This window comes from Nicotiana tomentosiformis, chromosome 2 (genome assembly GCF_000390325.3).
Source record: "Nicotiana tomentosiformis chromosome 2, ASM39032v3, whole genome shotgun sequence".
In the NCBI taxonomy this organism is placed as follows: domain Eukaryota; kingdom Viridiplantae; phylum Streptophyta; class Magnoliopsida; order Solanales; family Solanaceae; genus Nicotiana; species Nicotiana tomentosiformis.
In genome coordinates, this window is record NC_090813.1 from 165,018,145 (window position 1) to 165,029,673 (window position 11,529).

General features: G+C 34.0%; 1 protein-coding gene across 4 annotated transcripts; it reads right to left on the reverse strand.

Annotated features, from left to right (window-relative positions):
- Positions 1–234: 234 nt before the first annotated feature.
- Positions 235–11,220, reverse strand: LOC104107294 (uncharacterized). 4 transcript variants are annotated; one of them, XM_018774490.3, is made up of 8 exons: positions 11,160–11,220; positions 8,946–9,655; positions 4,564–4,752; positions 4,282–4,373; positions 2,488–2,547; positions 2,322–2,391; positions 937–1,140; positions 235–804 (listed from the first exon to the last, which is right to left on the reverse strand). In XM_018774490.3, the coding sequence occupies exons 2-8, from the start codon at positions 9,639–9,641 to the stop codon at positions 418–420; spliced, it is 1,698 nt and encodes a 565-aa protein (XP_018630006.1). In that variant the 5' UTR covers positions 9,642–9,655; positions 11,160–11,220; the 3' UTR covers positions 235–417. The 4 variants fall into 4 exon arrangements, with proteins under 4 accessions (XP_018630006.1, XP_018630005.1, XP_018629999.1 ...); XM_018774489.3 differs by lacking the exon at positions 11,160–11,220 and adding an exon at positions 10,793–11,154; XM_018774483.3 differs by lacking the exon at positions 11,160–11,220 and adding an exon at positions 11,108–11,152 and having other exon boundaries at positions 8,946–9,739.
- Positions 11,221–11,529: the final 309 nt, after the last annotated feature.

Genomic DNA, 11,529 nt, shown 5'->3' on the forward strand with positions numbered 1-11,529 from the left:
GGTACCTCGATTATGATTTTTGTTGTACATTCCATGTTAAAAAGGCTTGTCTAACACACACACTTGTCAACTTGAGCTAGAATAGCTCATTCATCTTCTTGCCTGGTTCAAGTATTTAATGAACCAAATCTGAAATGAATTGAAAGTCACTCAAGAAATTAAACATTAAACAGCTCTAGGTCAAAGATCCATAAGGTACCTTGATGGAGAAGCGCGGAGAAGACAAGTACAGTATAGCAAGGAAAACTGCTATTGGTATTACCTCAGATGTTTGACAAGAAGAATTGGGAATATCTTTTACAAGTAAACAGGCACCAATACATTCGAGCGCGCGCTAGGAGTCCTTGACCATTAGTGCCTTAATTATCCTACTACTGCAGTTATTTAACTAATGAATGGTTTTGAGAGGTGTTGAGGTTATTGGATAAGAACATAATTTGTGTCTTCGATCAACTTATCACCAGCTGTCGGGGGCAAGTTATGCCGAGAAATATGCTTATGAACCTGTGCGTGAGTCTCAGCCTCGTGTTGGAACATGTTGACCAACTCCTGCAACTCAAGTTTCCTAATTTCGACCTGCTCTTCACTGATCGGTTTTTTTAACCCGAGGTATAGCAAGCCAACAGCAATGAGCACGATGCCTAGGACGACAAGGAGGACTGAGAATAGACCGAACGCATAAGGTGTGTTCGCAGCTCCAGGGATCCCGTCCACATTGATTCCAAAAAGACCGGTGATGATTGTAAGAACAAGGCCACATCCACCAAAGACGGCCAAATTATGAGAAACTCTGAGACTCTTATCCTGAATGAAATTTAGAACAATGTCCGAAAACATTACATTTGATCTTGACAGAACTCTTAAGGAAGGGCCTTAGTGAAATGAAGTTTAATCATCAATGAAGTGGAATCCTAGTATATTGAACATCAAACAAACCTGCAACCATGCACGGAGATTGCTCTGCATAACATCTTGAATTGTAAATATGCGTCCACGAACTGCTTCTTGCTCTTCAATCATTTCCCTCGTACTCTTTCTTATTCCTTCAAGTAGAATTCTAGTTGTATTTCCTCTCAAATGCTGAAGAAGTTCAAAAACAATCTCTTCCCTAGCATGAAGAGACCATTTCACTCTAATAACCTGCGTTACACTACATAACCAGTGTCACTCAAGAACAGTTCTCATACTTGAATATTCAACAAAGCATGCAAAAGACAAGGATAAATGGCCTATATTATGTTGCCAACATTGGAATTTGAAAAACATGATATGGTGAATAAATATTGCATTTTGAAGTGATATCAGTTGACTCCATCCACAACACGAAGGTCTAACAGGGTTAAAATGTTAATACTTAACATGTTTTGGCGAATAGCATACTCCAGGACAGTGATTATCAGCACAAGATCAAAAAGTCCTGAACTTAAAATTCATGTAAATGCTACCCAAGGTAAAAGTTTGAAGAGCCTAAACACAGAACTTTTACAGTCACCGGCTCACCGCTATTTAATACCACCAACCCCCTGATACTCAATAATAGATACTCAAGAAGGGATTCTTCAAAATTGCACCTTTTGGATTTAGTGTCCCGATCCATAGGATTTATAGAATTGGAAAAGGTGAAGGCAGTTTTACTTTTTGAACTGGGATCTTGTTCCAACCCCAGCACCTCCTTCAAATAGGAAACTTGAAAAGCAAATAATAATTGACAAACATGATAAGAATATATTGGAGTAGCTGCAATAAAGTTTGCAATGTAAACAAATACCTTCCAATGGATATGATTGAAGAAAAAGCTGGATGGTCATCTTAGGCGGCGTAATCCTATGGCAAGACCCATAGGATAGATAAGCAGCTTAAGTAATATATACTGTGACTTGCTACTAGTTTAACAGAATTGAATTTTGTGCACTTCTCTCAGTAAATTTAGCTGAAGAATCCAGATTTTCTGTACTTGAGTCAATTTACTACGATAAGCTGTTAGAAATTCTGAAAACCACAAAAATCCCTCTTTTGTCTGACATTTCATTATGATGACAGGTTCATCTTCTTATATTGGTGTCTAAAGGGAATATGACACAGCAACCAGTCCAACACTATTAGGTGATTCATCTATAACAAGATAAAATGCTAGTGTAGGTCATATTTCTTGACTCGGAAGGAATTTTCATGATGCAAGGAAAGAATAGCATGCTTCAAAGCTCATTCAGAATTACCAAGATATGACCAATAATATGCAATAAGTTGTCATGATTGATACTCCCTATTTGATATAGAAAGATTTGGAAAAGTAAGAAATTCAACCAGGGAACAAGGTAGACCTGTCTTGATAATCTTCTGATTTCCTGGTTGAGAATTATTACTAAAAGATTCAGATCTTCCTTGTTCCTCCTATTATAAGAAAAGAAGACTTATTTATAACAGAATATGTGACATGAAAGAGTAATCATTTCCGTGAAGCGAAAATATGACATGAAACTCTTATACCTGTTAACAAACTTCAATTCCACTTCATCCGCTCCACCAAATATCGATTTCCGAAATAACCTTTGGATAAGCACAAAAACGAATTAGGTTTAGGATTAATCGATAATAACCATCTGTTGTGTCAAGGTTTTTCTTCACTCTGATGCTTAGAACCGTTACATGTCAGTTAATCATCCAAACTTCTGGAAAACTTGCATATAAGGACCCCCTTCTGTTAGTTCTCTGACAAATAAACAAGTTTACACCGTAGTTTGCTAAAATTATTGGGAGAAGACAGAACAAACACTTAGATCTCCGCCGAAAATGACGCGACTGCACTGTCATCACCCCTCTTTCAGCTCACTAGTACAACACCATTGATTTTTTCCCCACAGGAATATAACACCATTGACTTTTAAGTGACGAAAATCACTATCACCCATCACTTTGACCACACCCCTCCCCCCAAACAAAAATCACTTACTAAACACTTCACTACCTCCTATGAGAGTATGAAGAGTAAAGCATGAAGCAGACAACAGGGATAAATTCATCCACATTAATTGAAATACAGTTTTTAGTGTCCTCATGCTGACACAATGAAAACAAGGTGTACCCTTTGGCAAAATCCAATGAACTGGAGCAAACTTTTAGCGGGATAATGGCACTTACAGCAATGGTGAAATGACGTGGTCTTACGAGGTTGAGTAATATGGTGATGCTGCTTAGGTGAATGTGGCGGCAATTGGACCTCTTTAGTCCAAGGGGCAAGAGAGAAAGAGGTGGCTACTAGGCATAAGAAGTTCCTGTTCTCTTTGGAATAGAGAGTGAAGTGGAAGACGATAAGTGAACTGAATATACCTTTTAAAGTAATTGACCAGCATAAGCGAGCATAAATTGCCATGTTAGCGGAAATCAAGCATATATATTGGACCTTAAGAGGAGTGTGTGACCATCTCATCTAAAGTATAAGTTGTTAGAGAGAAGACACTACATTTTTATTTACTTATTATATCTCCAACACTCCTTCTCACGTGCAGGCCTGATACTTTTTAATGGGTCAAGCATGTGGAAATTCTTTGATAATGGGTGGCGGTAAGACTCAAACAGGGGCACTCTACCTGCTCTGATATCATGTTGAAGTGTGTGACCATGTTATCTAAAATTTTAAGCTGTTAGAGAGCACACTTTGATTTACTAAATTAAATTTTCAACAGAATGCAATCGTGCATGTGCCAGTTTCATGAGCCTGAAGATGCTAACTGCATTTTTGAAACCCTATATAGTTACAAAAACCTAGCAATTACTTCTCATATCAGAATTAACAACTTCTCATTTGACCTTAGATGAATGAACCTTACATGAATGAACCTTACATGAACAGAAAGTTTCTCACTGTAGCTAGCAATTTGGTAGTTGCATATAATGGTAATTCTAGTCTCATATTTAATTAGAAGATAACAAAATTTGTAAGGTGAATCTTGCAACATCAAATTGCAATGTTTACTGAAGCCAACCCCTCTAAATAGATTTGGCTCAAACAATGAGGCTCTTTGCAGACTCATTTCTATAATAGTACAAAATAAAGAACATACATAGCAAAAGGATTGCATACTCAACCGAAAGTGCCGCAAATGACTTGCATACTTAATATGTTAACAGCTTGATGAGTCTCTTCCTACACAAGAACAACTTGACGCTGGGGCATTGCAGAAAAGCATCCGCTGAAGTTAGGCTTCAAATGTTTTCTACTACCAACTAGTTCTACAAGACCACAAAGTTCACCAATTTCGAATGAGAAAGCAGTTTTCTTACCTGTCATCCCACCTAGCAAGGCGGCTAGCTAAATGCGCAATGACTTCATGTACTGTCCTTGGTGCATTATAGCCACCAGCAAGAAGAAGTTCCTATAGTGAAGAAATCAACAGATTATATAAGCCAAAATGTTAAGAGTCAGATACAAATACTTCTGCAACCAAAAACTAGAAGTCAAGTTGAGATAAGAAGGATGTAAAGGTGAATAAGCATAAACGACCAGATGGACCAACACATAAGTTGTGAGAAAGGGCAATGTTTAGCATCCATAGAAAGGACAACCTGAACTTCTGTGATACCCAAAACATTGATGCTTTTTGCTGATCCTTTCACGTGCAAAACCGTAACTAAAAAATTCTGTGCTTGCCAAGAACGAGTTACAACAGGGATGTCATCTTCATCAACATATGGATCACCAGCAGATTGCCCCAACAGCTCAAATAATAGCCCTCCAGCCACCCTTACTGGGACCTAATAAAATCCAACTTCTGTGAAAATGACAATATGATCTTCATTTCTTACAGCAGAAAGAAGGTAATCCCTTTCATTTTAGCTTTTTTATATTATGATATGAGGTTGTCACTGATACAGATAAGATTATTATCTCTTTACCTCCTCAATTCACAATGACAAGAAGAGAAGGCATGAAGCAGAAAAAATTCTAAATGTTGTTAGAATATTACTTCTGCAAGTCCAACTGTTATATCTAAAACTGTTACATTAATCTAATAGAAAAGGAACGTCACAGACAGTTAATAAATTAAGAAGATCCAATAGTCACTGCTGAAGCAGGTTGTTGAGATAATCCATATGTAATAGTAAGTTTTCAATCTCAAGGATGAATTGAAGATGGGGATAGTATACTTATCAAAGTACAGAATCATTCACCTCAGTAGCAGTTCAAAGATTATCAACTTCCATAGAAAAAAATATGATTGTCTTGGGATATAAAATTGGTGCCAGAACTAATAGTCATTAACAAAACACCGGTCTACCCATCTACAACCACCTATGATAAAATATCATGAGGACATGATCATTCTCTATAAACAGAATTCATGCCAGATTACTGTTGATTCAATCAATTTTTTTAGCCACCAAGTGAAACATGTTAAGACAATCAAATTACTGCACTATCTTATAAGCAGATATATTTCTCCAAATGAAATTCACAAGTAATTGAAAAAGAAAAGTGCAGCTGTAATAGCAAAAAAAATGTATCACGGTTAGAAGCTTTTGCACTTTTTAACACACTCTTACCCCCTCCGTCCCAATGTATTTCCTTTTAGTATGTCCAAAAAAGAATGACACCTTTCTATATTTAGAAACAATTTAATTTTAAATTTTCCATTTTACCCTTGTGAAATGATTTATAGCCATACAAATGTCTTTCTTAACTTTCAAAAGTCTTTCTTTCTTTCTTAACTCCTTGCCCACTCAAACACTATCACATAAACTGGGATAAATGGAGTATAAATAAACGGTTGAAGATACTGAATACAAAATTTTGTCAGGTAATAAGTTTGTATATTACAAATAATTATCATATCTTCCAAGTTGATTTCCGGGAGGAAGACCTTTATGAGTCATATACAGAGCATGATCATCTATATCTACACTATATTAAAGCACGAAGGCCCTTAGCGAAATGTCGTTCGTCTTTTTTACCCCTTGAAAATAGAGTTCACATTGGACAAAATAGACATTTAATTATTTTACTAATATTTAGGGATTAAATCTTTCCTTATTTGAATTTAGTAGGGAGTCCTAATATTAAAAAGTTTAAAATTTATTAGAATTTTACCTTATGTAAATCATTTCGTTAATTGAACTATGTGCCATAACCTTAATCCAACCTAATATATTTCTTTTAATGGAAACACAAAATAGCCTCAAATATTCTCAAAACTAAACAATACAACGGGCCATATCAATATCTTAAGAAAATAGATATTTAGTCTAAGTTAGTATTTGTAAAACATATTTTACCGAATAAGTTTTATTATTTAGAAGGAAATACAATAGGCATTAAAGTAGGAAGAACCTATCCAATAAAAACGGAAAAGAACACAAATATAGATTTAAAAGATAAAACAGTTAAAAATATTTATACTCAATATTTCTTTATAAATCAAATTTTTCCTCTAACTTTGAAAATAAAATATTCTTCCCCTTTGTCATATGCAATATCGAACCTATTTTGTCATTGACATTTCCAATTCCTTTCTCTATGTAATATTTTCGAATGATATTTTATTCTTTTTACTTAGATGATTTACCTATAGTTAAATTATATTATATTTTATTATAAATAATAATTTTAGTTCGTTAAAGTTATAAATAGAATAATTCTTTTATGACATTGTTACAAGATCTAATGTTATTTTTCATGATTATTACTTTAAGTATGTTCTTAAGTTTCACCTTCGTTCTTATTCTCTACTGTGAATATCATTTTTTGAGTTATGATTGTCAACTAATGAAATATTTTCTAAATTATAATATAAAAATTTGTTGAAAGTATAAATAGATAATCTTTTAGTATTATTAGGTTATAAGAATAATAATAATTTTTCATAGATATTCCCACAAAGGTTTTGAGAAAATCAAAATAAGACATATAACTACTATCATGGGCATAATTTCTTGCTATATTCAACTACCTAAATAATTCAACATATCTTTCTAGGAATTTACACTTTTTTCTTTAATTTGTATTTTATAGCACAAAGACATTATTTAATAATAATATTTATATAATTTTTAAAAACTTGTATACTTATTGGTATAGGATTCACACGCAAAGCGCGTACCATGAGACTAGTTATATTAAAAGCACGAAGGCCCTTACCTAAATATTGTTCGTTTTTTTATTCTTAAAAATAGAATTCACATGGGACAACAACAACAACAAACCCAGTAAAGTCCCACAATTGAGGTTTAAGGAGGATAGTGTGTACGCAAACCCTACCCCTGCCCTGAGAGTGTAGAGAGGTTGTTTCTGATAGACCCTCGACTCAATAAAGATGGAAAGAAACAATAGAAACAAGCAAAATTCACATGGGACAACCTTGTCATTTAGTTATTTTCTTAATATATTAAGACTTAGAAAACAATAAAAAATTTACTTATTAAATCATTCCTTATTTGAACTAGGTAGACAGTCCTAATATTTAGAATTTTAATATAAAAGAGCTTTATTTCCTTATAGGTCCCTTTAATTTGCTGAATGAAATGTAGTGAGATTATTACTTCTTCCCACGTTTGTCTTTTTCTTTTTCTTACTTTGTTGAAGTTAATTTAATCGTTTTAAACTAACTTAATTAGATTTTCAATAAATTCATTAGTTAAAACTTAATACAATTGACAATTGTAACCAATAAATATATGACATCTATAAGGATTAATGCATTGGTGATCATGATATGGATTTAAGTTGTATAATATTCGAATTCTTTTTGTAATATCAGTGAATTGTAACGCGTGATAGTTGTTAGGTACTATTTTTAATATATTACTATGTTTATGAAGAGATTACCTGTAATTATCTTAAAAGTTACATGGTTGGGTGAATACTTTCTACATGGGTGCATAGAACTTAAATTCAAGTATGATATATAAAGGACACAGTGAGGTTTGTTGACAGTACAATTTGTTTAACAAAATGTATAGTAAAGTTTTCTCTTTTAATTTTATCAAATTAAACTTACTGTGAATTGATCTATATTCAAGAAAATTATCAAGATAGAAAAACCATTGTATTTGTTTTATTTCAGTTTGAACATCTCTTTCAACCTTTCCTATTTTTTTCTTCTTTACATAAGTTTTTTTTTTTTATGACCGAGAAATCCGTCTGGGGCCGATCCTTTGGACTAACCGCAGCCTTCGAAACTCGGTGGATAATGGGCCCGCCCCTCTACCCTTCTCCACTTAAATATCATGCTTTGCTTTGCATGGTGTGGGGGCTTGAACCTGTGAGCTAAGACACAAATCCACCATCCTTTGCCACTTGAGCTAGGCCCTGGGGGCTTCTTTACATAAGTTTTTGTTTTACTTATTAGGTGACAATAGTTAACTATATGAAGTGTGAAGCCACAATAGAGACTTCTTTTAACAACAAAAAAAAAAAAAGGAATCTTAAGTTGTGATGGTAAATAAGTTTTTGGATAGTAAATATTTTATTTTAGACTAATAATTAGTTTTTTTGTAATGTCAGATTCTCAGGCAAGCTTCTTCTAAGCTAATACTTCAAAACATACATTAAATTTATTTCATTTAGGGAAGAAAGCATAATAGTCTGTGAAATTAAAGTGATAAAATTATGAAACTGAAACAAATTCTAAGTTGAACATATCGACGGATGATTAAGAGACTTCTATATGATAATTTCCTTTATTAAGTTAGCGATATAAGATCAATATTCATTTTTTTCATGAACATACACTTCTCTTTTATTACTCAAACACAAATTTCCGTAAAACATTTATGCAATTTTTTTAAAAAGTTGTACTCATTGAGATATTGTACACGCGCGACGCGCATACCTATAGACTAGCATATGTAAATATATTTCACATGTTAAGCAACAGATAAACTACAAAATGTCAAACTGGTCAAGAATGCGCAGACATCAACCAAAAAAAAACAGTAAGCGAGTAGAGTACCTCATACAAGAGGTGTTTCATTTTTTCACTTATTAGCCGACCTTCATCTCTTAAAGCAATACCAATTGCAGGATGTAACCACAGGGCATGGCTGAGCCATGCATCTACAGAAGGATGACCAGCAGTCACATGGCACCACCATATAGGTCCAGCTGGACGTTCCCAGTAGGGAGCAGCTAAATCCGCAACAGTGAGGCCATCTTCATCATCCATGAGATCAAACTGCTGGGTGGACCATCCAGCATCCGCTTGAACAGTTTGCACCAGTTCCAAAATCCTAGCCCAGCCAATAGGAATCCAACGGCTCCCTCCAACTCTATCCAAATTATGAAGATGCTGGTGGGGAGAGCTTTGGCTATCCATCTTGCCATCAGCTGGAGAAATTTCCTGTGCTCTCGACTCAACAATAGGGGTAGAATCCAGCAAACTGTCACCGTTGGTGCTCTCAGCAGAAGCCTCGGCCGCTTTATAAGCACGCACTGGCCTTTTAACAATTTCATTATCTATTTCATAAGGTGGTAAACCTTTTGTAGAAGATTTTGATCCAATTTTCTTCTGTCCACTAACAAACTCGAAAGCACAAATAAGACCATCAGTCCAGAGCTCACTCCCTGGCATGACATCCTTATGGTAGTGCCCTCTATTACTCTCTGGCTTCCTTAGCCTATAGCCCTGCGAAGAGTGGCCCTCGCTCATACCACCTTTATTCACTGTCATGAACAGCAGAAGCAAAAAAAATCACAAAGCCAGCGATTTTCTTCTCAGCATAAGTGAGTTTGCAACACAAACGGTGTCTTGGTATTACGTTAACAGAAAACCTTCTGAATTCGCAATTATGATATTACTAGGATGTTCCTCAAAGGCATGCCTGGAAAACTAGGATCACGAGTCTAGTTGAGAGGGCATGCAAACGAGTAGCTCAAGATTAAATACACTAAAATAGTAACACATGTTTTACAAACTTTTTGTTATTTTCATCCTGCAATTGGAAAATGAAAGAGGTGCCATTTGGTTGGGAGGTTGGGACCACCACCACCACCACCACCACAACAACAACAACAAAAAAAAAATCCAAGTGTATTCCCACAAACGGGTTCTAGGGAGGGTAGTCTGGTTGGGACTAGTGGTAAGAATAATCCACGCACAAAATTCAATATTTGTTAATACAATATTTGGTTTCATTTATCTTTTTCACATAAAACTTAGAACTATTCAATAGAATATTTGATTCCACTTTTAGTTTTTCCATAACTAATACCCATATAAGTTATACTGGAATCAATATGGATTAGCAATACAAACTAAATACATGGATTATGCATGGATTAGCAATAAATGTAAATCACCAAATAACAAAATAACCCGTCAATACAGTATCAATATTTTATTTTGCTAAAAGAATAAAAACATATTTTGAACTATACATGGTATAATAACTTTTAACACAACAAACCAAACATTCAATAATAAGTAATCCCTACATTGTACTACATGTATTACTAATCCATGCATTACTAATCTTGTATTACAATTCGTGCATTACTAATCCCTGGACAGCTAGCTTTTAAGCCAAACGACCCCTAACAATTGTTCCACATATCAACCCAAGAATACAGAAACACACCAAAATAGTAGTAGCTAAGTTGCAGGAACAAGCAAGGGATGGGGGGAAAGACAAATATTATAAGAGTATTACCCATAATAAGTTGTCTTCCCACAAGCTCATCCATTTATTTAATATACAAAGGTTTAATTAACACTGGAATTCAAAATATGAAACAACTTCAATTACTTAATTGACTATCAGAATTTTGCCCATCATATAACAAGCAAGATTTCAAAATTACCAGTTCATTAAAGCAAAGAACACCGTAGAGTGAATTATACATGTCTCCTAAATTACGCAAAACTCCAATTATCTTGTCTTTAGTCAAAATGTTTTTAACAACAAGTATCAAATTGCGTCGTGAATTCGTCCCACTCTATGAAACCAAAAGAAGTATAAACAACAAATTTACAAAAATATCCAAATTTTGTTAATTTTCAAGCGCTTAGACTCAATTGCTTAATCTGCAATCATAAGAGACCCAGAAGTCCAAAGAAGAAGAAAAGTAATGACTTAAATATCTGTGGAATCGCCAATGGAAGTATGGAAAGGATACGACCCACAGGACGCACGAAATCACTAAAGTAAAGATGATACCGGTAATTTACCTCATTTCGTCAGTCACGATCAAATATAACTCTACTTTCAAAAATGGTATTTGCGTGAACAAATATACCTTATTTTGCATAGAGTGCCACCAAATAAAACAATTTAATTTATTTTTTTACCCGATTTATTTTAAAAAACCCACAACACGATTCTTTTTTTAAAATTCAGTTTTTTTAAAGTATATATTTTGTAAAAACTAAAATTATTTTTATAAAAACTGGAAAAAAAGAATTAACAATATATATATTTTTAAGTCTTTTCAGTTTTTTAAAAGTATTTTTTTTGTAAAAACTGAAAAAAAAAATATTTTTTAAAAAAATACTTTAAAAACTAAAAAATATATATTCTGTAAAAACTGGAAAAAAAAAA

Excerpts from the sequence above, each read along its gene's own strand:
- LOC104107294 (XM_018774483.3), bottom strand. The coding sequence starts at position 9,662 with ATGACAGTGAATAAAGGTGGTATGAGCGAGGGCCACTCTTCGCAGGGC. Across the intron at positions 4,374-4,563 it reads TGGGTATCACAGAAGTTCAG|GAACTTCTTCTTGCTGGTGG; the intron begins GTTGTCCTTTCT and ends TCTTCACTATAG. Across the intron at positions 805-936 it reads ATCTCCGTGCATGGTTGCAG|GATAAGAGTCTCAGAGTTTC; the intron begins GTTTGTTTGATG and ends AATTTCATTCAG.